At 52.7% G+C, this 16,272-nt stretch overlaps 5 protein-coding genes across 5 annotated transcripts; 3 read left to right on the plus strand and 2 right to left on the minus strand.

Annotated features, from left to right (window-relative positions):
• Window positions 1–770: 770 nt before the first annotated feature.
• CTHT_0067490 (putative sorbitol utilization protein) lies at window positions 771–1,830 on the plus strand (the record flags this gene model as incomplete). Its single annotated transcript, XM_006696978.1, has 3 exons — window positions 771–1,014; window positions 1,095–1,602; window positions 1,716–1,830. The coding sequence occupies 3 exons, from the start codon at window positions 771–773 to the stop codon at window positions 1,828–1,830; spliced, it is 867 nt and encodes a 288-aa protein (XP_006697041.1).
• A 1,216-nt stretch (window positions 1,831–3,046) lies between these two features.
• CTHT_0067500 (uncharacterized protein) lies at window positions 3,047–4,863 on the plus strand (the record flags this gene model as incomplete). The annotated part of the gene is made up of 3 exons (XM_006696979.1): window positions 3,047–3,218; window positions 3,297–3,889; window positions 3,940–4,863. 3 exons carry the CDS (start codon window positions 3,047–3,049, stop codon window positions 4,861–4,863), a joined length of 1,689 nt encoding a protein of 562 aa, XP_006697042.1.
• A 1,582-nt stretch (window positions 4,864–6,445) lies between these two features.
• Window positions 6,446–7,391, minus strand: CTHT_0067510 (60S ribosomal uL15 domain-containing protein; the record flags this gene model as incomplete). The annotated part of the gene is made up of 7 exons (XM_006696980.1): window positions 6,446–6,549; window positions 6,614–6,781; window positions 6,847–6,882; window positions 7,015–7,042; window positions 7,102–7,156; window positions 7,224–7,233; window positions 7,298–7,391. The coding sequence occupies 7 exons, from the start codon at window positions 7,389–7,391 to the stop codon at window positions 6,446–6,448; spliced, it is 495 nt and encodes a 164-aa protein (XP_006697043.1).
• Window positions 7,392–8,784: 1,393 nt separating this feature from the next.
• CTHT_0067520 (RNA helicase (dhr1)-like protein) lies at window positions 8,785–12,552 on the plus strand (the record flags this gene model as incomplete). The annotated part of the gene is made up of 1 exon (XM_006696981.1): window positions 8,785–12,552. The coding sequence occupies one exon, from the start codon at window positions 8,785–8,787 to the stop codon at window positions 12,550–12,552; it is 3,768 nt and encodes a 1,255-aa protein (XP_006697044.1).
• A 2,631-nt stretch (window positions 12,553–15,183) lies between these two features.
• CTHT_0067530 (uncharacterized protein) lies at window positions 15,184–16,252 on the minus strand (the record flags this gene model as incomplete). The annotated part of the gene is made up of 2 exons (XM_006696982.1): window positions 15,184–15,753; window positions 15,812–16,252. The coding sequence occupies 2 exons, from the start codon at window positions 16,250–16,252 to the stop codon at window positions 15,184–15,186; spliced, it is 1,011 nt and encodes a 336-aa protein (XP_006697045.1).
• Window positions 16,253–16,272: the final 20 nt, after the last annotated feature.

Consider the following 16,272-nt stretch of genomic DNA (forward strand, 5'->3'; position numbering starts at 1 on the left):
GATATATGTCGAGCGGCAGCTTGCATCAAATCTTCAGCCTCACCCGTGCTGCTGAGGAGTGTTTGTGCCTGCTTGAGTTTATGTGTGAAATACCTACCACCTTACACACCTTGGCTTTTCTCTAAATGTCGATACTAGTAAACATCTGAAATTGCGTGCGCTTTCTGTAAAATTTGGCAGGCTTGTTGGAGCTTTTTTTTTTTTTCATTTCGATCTTCATCCCCCATGTACGCCGTCCACATTCCAAACAGTGGGGTCACTCCTAACTCCATCTCTATAGGTTCCCCAGCGGACAAGACGCGGGGAACCGAAGGAAGGCATTGTCTGGTTGGATGATAGCCGTCCGGAGCGGGACCGAAACCTCCCAAACGTGTGTCGTTGGGTAGCCACCACCGTCGCAGGTGTCCGCTCGAATGGGCACCCCGTTGGGTGTTTACTGGCTGGCTGGATTGTTTGCGTTACGGAGATTGGATATTGTGGAGTGTTGTGTTGTGGATTTGGAGATATTGGACAGTGTGCGGGGAGTTGTCCTTTGGAGAGACATGCTTTTCTGGTCTCCATATAACCACTCTACATCTGTTGTCTTGTGGCAAAGTTTCCTTGCTTTCCGGCTTTCAGACTTCAAAAAGTCTTACTGCGGTACCGTAGTCTTGTCGTGCTGAACGCTACAAACACTTACCTGCCTCTCATACTCAAAATACCAACCTACGTTTCTCCAGGGAACAACCTCCATTACAAACAGACCCGATTTCAATCCCTCAATCACAACCATGACCGACGCCCGCGGCCTCTTCCCCCACAACACCACCTCCCCTCCCACAACCACCCGCGTCTTCCAACTCTTCTCCCTCCGCGGCAAGACTGCCGTCGTCTCCGGCGCCAGCTCAGGCATCGGCCTCGCCGCCGCCCAAGCCTTTGCCGAGGCCGGTGCCAACGTAGTGATATGGTACAAGAGCCGGAGGGAGATGGCCGAGCAGGCGGCGAGGGAGATTGAGGAGGAGTTCGGAGTCAAGTGTACATCCCTCCTTCCCCCCCCCTTTTTTTTTAAAAAAAAAACCATGAGTGATGACGGGAGCTGATGTTGTAATCAACAGGTCGGGCATATCAGGTTGATGTTACCTCCTACGAGGCTGTCATTTCGGCGTTAGAGGAGCAGCTCAAGGAATTCAACAACCGCCTCGACGTCTTCGTTGCCAATTCCGGCATCCCTTGGACCCAGGGTCCGATGCTAGACGGTGAACTCTCCCACTACCACGACGTGATCCGGACGAATCTCGACGGCGTCTTCCATTGCGCGCGGGCTGCGGGGTTACTATTCCGCCAACAAAAAGAACAATACCCCCAGACGTTCGACCCGCCGTTCACATCAGGAAGCTTCATCGCGACAGCCAGCATGAGCGGACACATTGTCAATGTGCCACAGCTACAGGCGGCCTATAACGCGAGTAAAGCTGCGGTGGTGCATCTGTGCAAGAGTTTGGCGGTCGAGTGGACGGGTTTCGCGAGGGCGAATTCCATCTCGCCAGGTTATATTAATACGACGATTTCGAAGTTTTGCTCACAAGAAATGAAGGAGGCTTGGAAGGACAAAATTCCTATGGGGTGAGTTTTGTTTTTTTTTTCATCTTGTTTTCACATTCCTTCAGGGTAGGAATTTTGGGGAAGGGTTTAAGTCGGGGGTTGCTTCAGGATGCTGACTTGCTGCTTCACTGCAGACGCGAGGGCGAGCCGCATGAGTTGAAGGGTGCATATCTCTACTTGGCGTCAGATGCATCGTCGTACACGACGGGAGCGGATATTGTGGTTGATGGCGGGTATTGTGCTCCATAATGAGGTATTAGTGAAAATGAACATCGGAAAGTAGATAGTTTAAGATAGTTGAGGCTTGACAAAAATTGAGTCTAGCCCAAGATTTCCAGACTACCCATAATAAGCTTAATCTGATGGATCTCGATGAAACTTCCATCACGATTCTCGACTTGAAGTTGTGATCGGTGTGTGAAGTGAACTCCCAAGGGGTCCTCTGGATAGAAAAGTCCCAAGCTCATTGCAGCTGACCGCCACTTGACACCGACTGGATGATGTAAGGCGTAAAGACGCGTATTAGTCACCGTATTATTACGCAACTCTGGTATCGATACGTTACGAGTCCAACACCCCCCAGCTGTGTCGGGAAGAGTCTGCCTTGTGCCTGTGATACCTGGTTAGCAAGGTTTATCATCATCCTGCCGGTGCGATGAAACAATGCTCGATTCCAGGTCCCAGGTCCTGTTACTGAGCAGAAAAGGATGCGGCAGGGACCGACCAACCAATGCAGCTAACTTTCAGCTCTCCGGTTGGTCAAGGAACGAACTCGGAGACAAGGCAGACTTGGAAGATCCACTGGAACAGAGTCTGAATAAAAAATAAATAAAAGAGGGCAAAATCTCTAACAAGAGATTTGATTTCGAGATAAATCAAGCATTTGACATTAACTGTTAGTGCATTTGGAGCCTCTGAGAACTGAATCACCATCACTTACACGGTGTCCAGTAAGTCCGTTTACCTGGCTGCCCCACGCGTAATTACAAGACAAGCTGGTGAAACGTCAAGTGCCCCGCCCCCCTCTCATCCATCCCACCCGAGTCCCCAGCTAAGGCTCTGGAGCTCCCGCTCGACTCCCAATCCCCGACAAGAGTTGCCTCTCCCCGACCTTCGGCCGCCCAACCCATCAGCCCGTCAGCCCTATCTCGCTTCCTGCCATACCCATCCTGCCCGTCCGTCCTGCCGTCAAATTTCAGGCTACGGGACATCAGACTTGGATTTCAATCCCATCAACCTCGTCCGACCTTACTAGCAGCGCCCGCCGACCTTCTGTTGGGCATCTGTACATCGCCGCCAGCTTAGCGTACCACAGTAGACTTTTTTCTCTTCGCTCGCTGCGGGACTCAGCGGACGACAGCCTTTCGTTCCAGGCAGCCGGCCATTCCACCGCGTCGACTGCACTCTTTTCCCTCTACACTTCCTCCTTACAACAGAGTCATCAGTAGTATTACTACCGCCAACCATGGACGGCGAAAACAACTACGCGTCGGCACCCCTCGACGACCGCCGCAACCTCCAGGTTGACAATGCCATTCGTGCCATTCGCAACAAGAAGCCGCCGCCGGAGATCGACTTCACCATCCACACCATGGAGGACGGCACCCAGGTCAGCACGCTGGAGCGTGTTGTCAAAGGTACGTCGGAGGATAGCGTCGTTTTTTTTTCCCCTAAATTTTTGCCTATGCGCCATGCTAACAGCCAGTCGCCAACAGACGTACAGGCACCGGCCATGTACAAGCCGACCGACGAGCAGTTCTGGCAGGACCCTGAGACAAAGACGCTCCCCAACATCCAGTTCCTCAAGCAGCACTTCTACCGCGAGGGCCGCCTGACCGAGGAGCAGGCGCTCTGGATCATCCGCAAGGGTACCGAACTGCTGCGCAAGGAGCCCAACCTGCTCGAGATGGATGCCCCCATCACCGTGTGCGGTGACGTGCACGGCCAGTACTACGACCTGATGAAGCTGTTCGAGGTCGGCGGCGACCCGGCCGAGACGAGGTATCTCTTCCTGGGCGACTACGTCGACCGCGGCTACTTCAGCATCGAGTGCGTTCTCTACCTCTGGGCGCTCAAGATCCACTACCCCAACTCGCTGTGGCTGCTGCGCGGCAACCATGAGTGTCGCCACTTGACCGACTACTTCACTTTCAAGCTGGAGTGCAAGCACAAGTACTCGGAGGCCGTCTACGAGGCCTGCATGGAGTCGTTCTGTTGCCTGCCGCTGGCGGCGGTTATGAACAAGCAGTTCCTGTGCATCCATGGTGGCCTCAGCCCCGAGCTGCACACTCTGGACGACCTGAGAAATGTACGTCCTACTTCAACCTGGCATACTGAACTGCTGCTAACCGACTTCAGATCGACCGCTTCCGCGAGCCCCCTACTCAGGGGCTAATGTGCGATATTCTCTGGGCTGACCCCCTTGAGGACTTTGGTCAGGAAAAGACAAATGACTATTTCGTGCACAACCACGTCCGCGGGTGTTCCTACTTCTTCTCCTACCCTGCCGCCTGCCACTTCTTGGAGAAGAACAACCTGCTTTCCATCATCCGCGCGCACGAAGCCCAAGACGCCGGCTACCGCATGTACCGCAAGACCCGCACAACCGGTTTCCCCAGTGTCATGACGATCTTCTCGGCCCCGAACTACCTTGATGTATACAACAATAAGGCTGCGGTGCTCAAGTACGAGAACAACGTCATGAACATCCGCCAGTTCAATTGCTCGCCCCACCCCTACTGGCTGCCCAACTTCATGGACGTCTTCACCTGGTCTCTGCCCTTCGTCGGTGAGAAGATCACCGACATGCTCATCGCCATCCTGAGCACCTGTTCCGAAGAGGAGCTCCGCGAAGATACCCAATCACCAGGTCCCATCTCTCCCGCCCAGCCCTCCGCCTCGAGTGTCAGCAGCCAAGCCGACCCTGAATCTATCGAGTTCAAGCGGCGGGCGATTAAGAACAAGATCCTGGCGATCGGCCGTCTATCGCGGGTGTTCAACGTGCTGCGCGAGGAATCGGAGCGCGTGACGGAGCTCAAGACGGTGGCGGGCGGCCGGCTGCCTGCGGGTACCCTCATGCTGGGAGCCGAGGGCATCAAGAACGCCATCAGCAGCTTCGAGGACGCCCGCAAGGTCGACCTGCAGAACGAGAGGCTCCCCCCGAGCCACGAGGAGGTGCAGAAGCAGCATGAGGAGGAGCGAGCTCAGGCCCTTGAAAGGGCTGCGCGTGAGGCCGAGCAGGACAAGAAGCTGCAGACGTTGTCTAGGCGTCTGAGCACGTGAGTTTTTTTTCCCCGCATTTTCTACAATTAATACAGTTTTTTTTGGTTTGAGTTACTACTTTCAGCGTTGAAGTTTTGGCTTTTCTTTGGCTTGGTGTTGTTGTTGTTGCTTCGTTTTCTTGTAATGCAGATGCGATATTGCGGTTGTCCTGCTGTTGTTGGTTTTTGCCATCATGATACATGATATGGCTAGAGCAACGTGATTGAATGATGACAGCGATGAAAGATGATCTTTTTGGTATTTCAAAGAAGGAAGAAAGAGAGAGCGAGAGAGCGGGAGAGCGGGAGAGAGAGAGAGAGAGAGAGAAGGGAGGAAAGAGGGAGAGTGAGTGAGTGATCAAGTGAACAAGCAATCCTAACTTTTCTCCAGCCCATTCCATCCTATTAAAGACTTTGGACCTGGCTTGCGTTGAAGACTCTATTGCTTGGACTTGCTTGTGTTGCGTTGAATTACATCAACTTGAACTGGCCACTGATAGATCTATTTCTCCCGCAGTGAACGTAAGAAACGATTCAAAACCCAAGAAGATAACGAGTTGGAAGTGCTGGATGAGAAGCAATGAAAGGTGCCATAGCGGCATTGGAACGGAGGACTCAGCGGGGCGAGGAGTAGGGAGCTTCAGTCAAGCAGCACCGCGTTGGGTTAACGCTAGGTGGACGTTGCATCACCACTTAGAGGAGAGGATGAGGGCTTGAGTGCAATCTCATGATAACCGCTAGGGATATCGACACCTACAGCAACATCGATAGCAGCAGCGAGGACACGGAGACTTGAGCATAGTAATAGTTGGTCAAGAAAGCAATACCGACCTAAAGGAGAGAGTCTTGTGGCCAGAGACAAGTGTGTTCTTCGTGTGTCTGTATTCTTATTAGGTAGTTCTTCGGTACCTCACTGTTCAGCGTTTGGGGGAATGTTATGTCTTCTTTCCCGCTTTCTGGTTGCCCGTCCCTGTAATGTTTACGCTGGCTTCGGGTTTTGCGTTCCAAAAGTGTAGGCGAGCAACAATACCCTACCTTGGTATGGATCCAAGAAGTAATAATCTCGGGTATTATGGGCATCTGGCAGAGGTTCAAGGCTTTTACTCAACTGTTAGTAGGCCGAAGGCCAGCAAGATGGCATGAGCAAGGCCCTCGAGGTTCGAATTCTTATGCTCCTTGCTCAAGCCCCTAACTCCCCGTCCCTGGAATATCAACTTATGTCGGGAACTTCTTGGAACGAGGAATCGCGAAATATCGTTTCGAACTGTTGCTCTGTTCACCATATCTGGCGGCCTGCGGCCGGAAGGCGCACTTCTCACTGCGAGCGAAAAACCAATTTGCCCAACCCGGTGCGAGAACTCAATTGCTGGACCCAGTTATCTGGCAACACGCGACGGTCAAACCCCGGCTGATGCGAAAAACCATCCCATTCCCTAATGCTGCAATATGGGGTTTTGTCCACCCCGAGAACCAACCAGGACGCCGGGACCTAGCACTCATAGCTGACGTATGACCGTCCGAACCGTTGCCATTGGGTTCACTATCCGGTTTTCCCTCGTAAACCGAAAATGCCAAATCGCTAGTAACCGCAACCGAGTCCGACTTTAAGCAACGAGCTCAACAACACCACCAGCCTCCTTCACCTTGCGCTCGGCCTCAGCGCTGACGTACCGAGCGCGGACAACGACGGGGATCTCAGGGAGACGGCCTGCTCACAAGTCAGTTTCACCCATGTCCAAGGCATCCTGCCTTCCGACGCGGTCGATCCTTACCCTTGCCGAGGAGCTTGGCATAGCCGTGGGAGAGGAGGTCGATGACGGGGGCAGTGTCCTTCTTCTGGCCGCTGAGGTACTGCTCCCGGACGTCGGAGGGGACGAGAGACCAGAGCTTATCGATGTTGATGCTCGGGCGCCAGTAGTGGTTGCGCAGGAGATGGAAGTCTGCAAAACCAGTCAATCCCCTGATGTTCTTCCTATCCCTCGAGAGATTCGTTCAGGATACGTACGCCTCATGCCAACCTTGCCGAAGTAACCAGGGTGGTCTGGTCGAGTGTGTTAGCCGGTGTTACCGAGTTAGAGTCGTCACGGTCAAGGGACGCGTCACAGGGTCCAAGAACTCTCCTTGAACCCCAAAAACACCAATCCCTAGCCGCTGTTGGGAAGTTGTTGCATACACTTATCGAGGTTGGTGCGGTGGTGGTGCTTTTCATAAAGTTAGCCAATGTTCAACAGTATCTCTGCCAAAATCTCCAAGACCATACCTGACCACCGGCCATACCACGACCACCGGGGTGCTTCCTGTGCTTGCCGACACGACTGTTTGCAGATTTTCGTCAATTTCGGTTCGCTCACTTCGATCGAGTCGTCGATACGTACCCCTTACCGGCGGACACCTGGAGAGCACAACAGTCAGCGTTTCGTCAAGACCCTCGAGACAGAGATTTTCAGGGTACGTACGTGGCCGCGGTGCTTTCTTGTCTTGGAAAACCGGGTAGGCTGCGAAAGTCAGCATCTCGCGCTCGAAACGACCGGACGTCAATTGGCGTACCATGTTGGCGGCTGGCTAGTGTCGATGAAGCTCAAAGGTCGTCGACGGTGATGGTATCGCAAGTCTGCTTTTTCGGGTCCCGCCGAGCTGAATTTAGGGCTGGGTATTTTTTTGGTGGCCACAAGAAAGTCGCTGCTGAGGTAAGCCGAGGATTTCCCGCGAAGAGTGGCGCACAGGCCACTTCAGGGGATTGCGGGGTTAGGGTTCGTGATCTTGACCGCAGGGTCCACTTCGAGTCCTTGGATTTGTGGAAGCTTGAGCTTCAAGCCTTCACTCTTGACTCCGTCCACCAGATGATACAGGGCGTTGGAATGTAGACTCTGGCTCGAGTTTTCGATGATGACCGCTCATGGATATCTGATCCTCAATTAATCCTCTTCAGAATCACAGATGAGCAGTTCCGTATCTTCAACCTCTTGCATTCTTATTGATGCTGTCTAGACAATTTGCATCACGAGCTCCAGCAAGTCAAAGTAAGCCTCTTGACTCCCTTCTGTCTTCTCCAAGCCCAAACCAAGAAGCAAAGATCTCTTTTCAGTGGGATCTCTCAAGAGCAAATGATTCGCAATCTGGGTGGCATACAGATGGCCTATTGTTTCGCGTTTCTCTCCCCCCCCACCTAACAAAGTCTTAGGTGTCAGATGACTGGGAGGAAGACCGGTCAAGCCAGCTGATGGCAAGGGCATGTCCACAGTAGCCGGCGATGGGTTCGCAAGAGAGACTTGAATCTTTAATTGTGTCAGTGGTAGACGCGACTATTGGGCAACATAACGTACCCATTGAGCAAGACGACCGCCTTGAGAGACAGTGATCATGATCTTGTCTGCGAAGGACATCAACTCTACCTCAGTAGGCAGTCCGTTGACTATTCCTGTTACCCTCTTGAATGGCGCAGGGAATGGCTCTGTATTGATATCTCCATCCATCTTCAACCCAGTTTGATGCTGTGGGAACAAGAGTGATATGAACAACTCGTTTGACCGTTTGACTCGGGTTGCTGTCCTGTCAACAGTCGGGACGCATAGGAGGACAGTCCATTGTACCTATTCGCACTGTATATCGCGCTGTGTCCCTGTGCCCCACCTCTTGTGGTGGGGACTTTTCCACCAAAGCTCATTAATTCTGCCGGGCGGACAGATTTTATCTCGAAATTCTTCAGCGCTCTTGAACTTCCCGACTTTTGTCTCAATGACCCCCCTGGGTGTGGCATTGGTTCCCTATTAGCCACTTAATTGTCTCGACACTGCACAAAATGATGGATATGGACATCTAATTTTTACATCTAATGCCAATTTCCTGAAATTCTGAATTATTATCACCCTTGACGGGGCCTTCCCGTCTACCGCCTTCAACACTGATCTTTCAATTTCTCGGGCCGTCCTGGTGAATATCAAACATGACTGGCCGCAAGAGTTTTGCCCCGAACCGGGTGCGCAAACGTAAAGTGCTGGATCGCATGCGGGCGGCTGAGAATGGCACCCGAGATGCTCCGCAAGACACGAATGTTCTCGAGATCACGCCTGCCGAGCAGGCCGAACGCGAGAGGAAAAAGGCCCAACTTCGCGAAGAGCTGAGGCCCGCTGGCGTCAAAGTCAGCAGCAAGAAGGCCAAGCGTCTGGAAAAGTACATCGAGAACAAGTTGAAGAAGGATGAGAACCGCGAGCTGCTCGCCAAGCTCGCCGCGAACAAAATCGACACCAGCCTGTTCGTCAGCGCTAAGAACCTTGGCCAGACCAAGGAGACAAAGAGAGATGCGTTGAGACGTGCTCTAAAGGAGCAGAACGCCGGTCTTACTCTCGAAAAGTCCGATGCCGAGCTTCTCTATCAGCGCCGGACGGTCGCAGACGTCGAACCACGAGAGAATGGCGTAGCAAGCTTGTCGGAGGATGAGGAGATGGAAGATTCGGCTACTCTCCAGAAAGGGGCTCGTTTGGCTGGACCGCGGCCTCAGCAAGAGCAGGCCAAAGAGGAACAACCAGAGTCGGAGGAGTCAGAGCAACAAGAAGAGGATCAGTCTGAACAGGCTCAACCAGAGCAACCTAAGCCTGTCATCCAAATCGCTCCTGGATCTGGTCTGAAGCGTCCTCTGGAACTTGATGAGTCAGGCCGCCCAAAGTTGGCCAAGCGACAGAAGCGCGGTGGTGTCAAGTCGAAATTCAAGGTCGAAGCACCAGTAGTACTGATGGAGCCTTCTTCTGAGGAGTGGAGCGGCTTCAGCGATGACCCTGACGCGGCTTCAGGAGCTGGGTCGGCAGAAGGGTCTAGCCAAGAGGAGTCCGCTAGCGAGAGCGAATCAAGCGAGTCGGACAACTCAGAGGAGAGCAGTGATGAAAACGAGGACATAGAGAGCTCTGAAGCGGAAGCGGAGGATGCAGAATCCGAGGACTCGGCCGAAGCTGCTCGGAGACGCCAGGAGCGGTCATCTGCCTTCAAGGCGTGGGCCCAACAAGCGCGAAATGAGGCGTTGGGTTACAAACCGGTCGAGACTGGGCCGCTCCAGATTCCCAAGCCCGCCAACTTCGTTCCTCGTCCTCTTGAAGAAGACCCTCTGCCGATCGAATTGCAGCCGACCACGAACGTCGACCGAAAGGCTTATGCGGTGCCTGTGAATCGGAGCCCTGAGATCCAGGCGGCTCGCTACCAGCTTCCTGTGTGCGCTGAGGAGCACACCATCATGGAAGCCATCCACAACAACGACGTGGTGGTCATCTGTGGTGCGACTGGTTCCGGCAAAACCACACAGATCCCTCAGTTTCTCTTCGAAGCTGGCTACGGTGCTCCGGACGGGCCCACGCCCGGCATGATTGGCGTGACGCAGCCCAGGCGTGTGGCTGCTGTTTCCATGTCGAAGCGTGTGGCTCAGGAGATGGGTGACCGTTCTGATACCGTCGCCTACCAGATCCGTTTCGAGGGTACCGTCGATCCCAAGACAGTCATCAAGTTCATGACCGACGGTGTGCTTCTTCGGGAGATCACACAAGACTTGACCCTAAAGAATTACTCTGCCATTGTGATTGATGAAGCTCACGAGCGGAGTGTCAACACCGATATCCTGATTGCCATCCTCAGCAGAGTGGTCAAGCTCAGGGCAGACCTGGCGAAGGAGAATCCAGCCATAAAGCCTCTGAAGCTGATCATCATGTCTGCCACGCTGAGAGTGGAAGAGTTCACGCATAATACAACTTTATTCCGTGTTCCTCCTCGTGTCATCGAGGTTGAAGGCCGTCAGCACGAGGTCACCATCCACTTCTCTCGCAGGACACGGCACGACTATGTTGAGGAGGCCTTCCGCAAGATCTGCAGGGGTCATCGCAAGCTTCCTCCGGGTGGTATGCTCGTCTTCCTAACCGGTCAGAACGAGATCATGCAGCTAGCCAAGAAGCTGAAGGCTGAGTTTGGCGGCATGACCTCCGCTGCTGGCCCGAAGGTGCGCATCTCTGCCAGCGAGGCCCCTGTCGAAGTTGAAGATATCGACTTTGGTGAGGCCGACGATCGCAATGTCAACGATGTGGACGACTACGACGATGTTGAATTCCCTTCGGACGACGAGGAGGAAGAGAAGGAGTTTGAGTTAGAAGATGAAGAAGTCGGCACCGGTCCGCGGAAGATGCACATCCTTCCTCTCTACTCTCTCCTCCCGACGAAAGAGCAGATGAAGGTCTTCGAGCCTCCTCCAGAGGGCCACCGTCTTGTTGTCCTGGCTACCAACGTTGCTGAAACTTCTTTGACAATTCCTGGTATTCGCTACGTTTTCGACTGCGGCCGCTCGAAGGAGCGTCGCTATAATCCTGTGACCGGCGTCCAGAGCTTTGAGATTGGCTGGATCAGCAAGGCGAGCGCACAGCAGAGAGCTGGTCGTGCCGGTCGTACGGGTCCTGGTCACTGCTGGAGGCTGTATTCGTCGGCTGTGTACGAGAGGGACTTCCCTCAATTCGCCGATCCCGAGCTCCTGCGGATGCCCATCGAGGGTGTCGTTCTCCAGCTGAAGGCCATGAATCTGCAGCGCGTGGTCAACTTCCCCTTCCCAACTCCTCCGCCACGCGAGAGTATCGCCAAAGCAGAAAAGCTCCTTACCTACCTGTCAGCCATCACCCCGGAGGGCAAGGTCACGCCTCTCGGACAGACCATGTCCATCTTCCCTCTGGCTCCTCGCTACGCCAAGATCCTGCTACTTGGCCATCAGCACGATTGCCTCCCCTACACCATCGCTCTTGTGGCCGGTTTGTCTGCTGGCGAGATCTTCATTCCCGAGAGTCAGGCGATCCCAGCGATTGTTGAGCAGAACGAGGAGTTCCGCACCAACGAGGATGTCATCGCTGAGGACAAGCGGGCCCGGATCCAGAAGGCATACAACACGGTCCACAAGAACTTTTGCTACCTTGACGACAAATCGGATGCCATCAAGCTGCTTCAGGTTGTCGGCGAGTTCGCTCACGAGCCAACCGAGGAGTGGTGCCAGAGCCACTTTGTTCGGTACAAGGCATTGAAGGAGGTCAGGCAGCTCCAGTCACAAATCGCCCAGCTGGTCCGGACCAACCTGCCCGCCTTTGCCAACTTTCAGCTGCCCGACAAGATGGGTCCGCCAACTCCCAAGCAAGTCCAAGCCTTGAAGCAGTTTGTCGCTGCGGGCTTCATCGACCAAGTCGCCATCCGGGCCGACAAAGCACCTAACCCACCGCCGATGCCACGCAAGCCTCACCGCGCCATCGACGTGCCATACATCCCCCTCATCCCTCTCGAGGACACCGGCGAACGCAGCACCGACCCGGAGCAAGCCCTTCTCGAAAAGCTGGTCTACATCCATCCCTCGTCGCCCCTTGCTCACCTCAGCGTCTCAGAGTGCCCTGAGTACATCGTCTACTCGCACCTGCAGCGCGGGTCCAACACTGGCGCGGACGGCGAGAAGAAGGCCAAGATCCGCATGCACGCCTTAACCGACTTGACCGGCTCACAGCTGGCTGCCCTCGCCAGGGGCACGCCGTTGATCAGCTATGGCAAGCCCATCAAGGAGGTTAAGGGATCGGAGAGCGAGGATGGAAAGACGAGGGAAGTCTGGGTCATCCCGTACCTTCGGGCCGAGACAGGTGGCGGGCTTGGATGGCCGCTGCCTGCTCGGAAAGTGACGCAGAGGAGGATACCAGGGAAGGGTTGGGTTGTCGAATGAGAGACAGGTATGTATCTTATTTTGATTTTAGTTTGGACAGGTGGTTGTCTGTCATGATGAGCTTCAAGGATTATGATCCCTCCATGATTATACACATCACCTATCTTATTCTTTTCCTCCGACTGAACATTTGGTCGAGGGCAAAGCCTTTCTGGTCTGGATTTTGTGAGTTGAATTGGGTACTAATTGTTTGACTCGAAAGGTTGTACGCTGCTCGATAGCTCCCTCTCTTTGCACCTTGAACCTGTGCTTGGGTAAGTGTTGGTGAATGGATTTTCTCTCCCTCCTGGTTATGATGAATTTCTTTAAGAGGCTGTTTATGATCCCCATGATTATAAACTATCACCTACATTGTTCTATTTTGCTGATGCAACTAATACCCAATCTCTGGTTGTTCACAACAATTCTTTTTTTTTGCTTTGGCTAACTGCTTGCTCTAAGGTTTCGTGTCTCACCCAGTGCCAGTCTTCCTATGGATCTGATGACAGTGCTTTGATGAGGTACGTTATTTCAGACTCCTTGCCCTTCATTGACATGATGAATCTCTTTTAGAGGCTGTTTATGAATCTGCATGATTATAAACAATCACCTACATTGTTCTACGTTCTGAAATGTGTTTCTTCTCAACAACTCTGCAGTCTGCAGTCATGACTCGTCCGTTAACATGTATTTTCAAAGATTTCAACCTTGGGCATTGTTATGGAGTCGGGACAAACCTATGGCAGGTATGTATGAACAGTTTTTCTTTTGTCAGTCTCTTGCTACTTGAGCTGTTTGTCGGGATGACTATCTCTCAAGAGTAGAGGGTGTCCGATGACTTTAATACTCACACCTACTATGACTCCTTGTCTGATGGCTTCCTTGGCTAAAACTTTGAGTTATTCCACTTTTGGGCTGCAACATGTGGCTAAGCTTCCTCACTTGCAGGACCTGACAGACTCTTTAGTGCTGGCGTATGGTTAGCCTGCGAGAGGTATGTATCTGGTTAATTTTCGTTTTATCTTAATTCCTGTCATGTGATGACTATCTCTGAAGTATGAAGAGGTCTTCCCATGATCTAAAGTGATGTCATGTCAATGATTCTCTGCCTGAGTGGTTGCCATGACTTTGGGATAGTCATGTCTTCTGTGTTCATTCTCAGAAAGTGGCTAACCTTGAGTAGAACCAGGTGTAGCTTAATCTTCTCTGCTCTTTCAAGTAGCTGTACTGGAACACACTCTCTGCTCGGTATGTCTCCTTTGTTTCATTCTCCTTTGTAACGTCTTCCCTTTCTTTCATGATGAGCCATACGCTATTAAGAGGGTCACCGATGAACTTAACTCATACTGTACGAGCTGGACAACTTGTGGCTGAGTAGTTTACATGGCTTTCTCTTTTGGTGCTTAGCTCATTGTACATCTGACATGTTGCTAACCTTATCTGTCACTCCAAGGATGACTCCGCAAACACTGTCTTCCTGCGATCATTAATTTGTTGTCATGGCATAGGTATGTGCTACCCCCCCAGAACTTTCCCCTCGTTGTGTTTTTCCATTCTTGTATCGTGATGAGCCATACGCTATTAAGAGGAGCACCCGATGAATTCAACCTTTATATGTACGAGCTGGACAACCTGCGGCTGAGTGGTTTTAACATTAACAAAAAAGTTTTTGTGTGCTTCTCACTTGCGTGGGGAACATTGCTAACTCTTTTGAGCGTCAGCTTTGTAGGAACCGATTGGCATGTCTGGGGCAGGTAACCTGCTGAACATTACTTTATTGTTAGGATTGGCGTCTTGGAACAGGTATGTCTGAGATGTTTGGTCTTTGATTGTTTTGTGCTTTCAATCCCCGTCATGATGAGAATTTCTAGTTTTGAAGAGGGTATCCTATGATCTACTACTCTCACTTGCTATGACTCCTTGGCTGAGATTACCTATCATTACCTTTCACTTTGGTTTTTTGCTTTTTTTCAAGCTTGGGATAGTGCTAACATCATCGCCCTAAGGTTCGGTTCAGGGATTGCAACATAGAGGGTGGCTCCTGCAAAGGGATAAGGCGATCGGCAAACAGGGTTTGGAGAGTTACGTATAGCATGACTTTTAGGGCTTTTCATCCAACTGAATGATACCCTTTGTTCTGGTGGTTGAGTTCCATTTCATCTGTGCATGCTGAACAGCTTTGTCCCATGATGCTTGAACGCATGATAATGCCATATCTGGACGTATCCTCTGCTATAAGACGGAAGGTAAATCAAACACTAGAAAGGGATGAGAAAAGCAAATAGTAGGTAAGGGTATCATAATGCCGAGGATAGCCCGCCCGTAACGCCCGTCTAGCAAAGCCCCTCCCCTTCTTTACTGTACCGCCAGAGTTTGTCCCGCCAGTTAATCAGCTCTTCCTTTCTTCTTGGCCGGCGCTCTCTCTGCCTTCTCTTCCTTCCTCTCACCTTCAGCTGCACCTTCAACTGCAGCAGAAGCTTTTTTCATTTTCTCACCGCCAGCCCCGGTCTTCGTACTACCGGCCGCTTCCTTCTTCTGCGGCGATACCGATACAGCACCTTCATCTTTATGTTGCTGAGTTTGACTTTGTTGAGGACTCAGAGCAAGCTTCTTGGGCGTCGAGTTCTTCTGCTGTGTGCCCGGATCCCCATCCTACGAGGTAGGTGTCACAGCCGCCTTGCTGCTCTTTCTCTTTTTGGGCTTGCCCATACCGGTACTCATGCCCCCTGTTCCCGGCCCAGTCGAGCTACTCGGCGTCTTCGGACTTTTGGTTTCTTTTCCTGTAACCTGCTTCCCTGACCCCATCGGGTTCTGTTGGACCTTGGTGTTGATAGCTGGCAGCGGGGGCAACCCACTACCGGGTTTTTTGTTGCCTGCTGCGGCGGTCGGTAGGGTCTGAATTTTACGGCCGGTTGAGGAGAGGTGGAAGTCTCCTGGTTTGCCGGTAATCGGGTTCTTGTCTAGGTGATGGTCGCCGAAGGTTTCGTGGATCATGAGGGTTTCTTCAAGCCAGCGGGGGTCGGGTGGGGGAAGGGCGGTGGTTGTGGTAGTAGTTGCTGGCTGAGAGGTTGGTTGGGATTGGGTCTGGGAGGAGGGTTGGTTGGCTTGGTTGGTTTGGGAGGTCATTGAGGGGGTCTTGTAGACGCGCCCGGTGCCAGGGGACCAGGATTGTACGCTTGCGGCGATGGGTAGGAGGCGGGATATTGAGGAGGAGGCGGATGCCTAGGAGAAAGTTAGTATCCGATCTTAGGGATAAGGTAGATGGAGATGGAGAGCATACCAAGCGCATGCTGATAATATCTGCCAGCGTCGGCGCCATATACACATTCTCCCCCACCAAGAAGTACGTCCCATGCACGCTAATCTCATCTTCCTCGCCCTGCCTCTTCCTCCGAGTTTGCTTATTAATAACCCAGACCCCCGTGCCCGTACCCGGCGCAGTCTCGGCGGGCTCCTGCGCAACGACAAACTCCAGCCCGGACATTTCGCGCAGGCGCCTCTCGAAGCGCTCGCGAGTTTCTAGGAACTGCATCATGGTCTGGTTGTGCAGACCCTGCTGGTAGAGAACTTCGTTGTTTGACGTCTTGTCGTAGAAGGGGGACTCGCGGAAGTAGAAGAGCACGCTGTTGTCGTGGATGCTGCCGCCCACTACGGCTGGGTTGGTGTGCCATTGGATTTCATCCAGCGGCATGGCGCTGGTGCTGGAGGAGGGGTCGGCCATGGTGTGTGTACAGAATTGGC

The sequence above is a fragment of the Thermochaetoides thermophila genome (assembly GCF_000221225.1).
Source record: "Thermochaetoides thermophila DSM 1495 unplaced genomic scaffold scf7180000011822, whole genome shotgun sequence".
Lineage (NCBI taxonomy): Eukaryota > Fungi > Ascomycota > Sordariomycetes > Sordariales > Chaetomiaceae > Thermochaetoides > Thermochaetoides thermophila.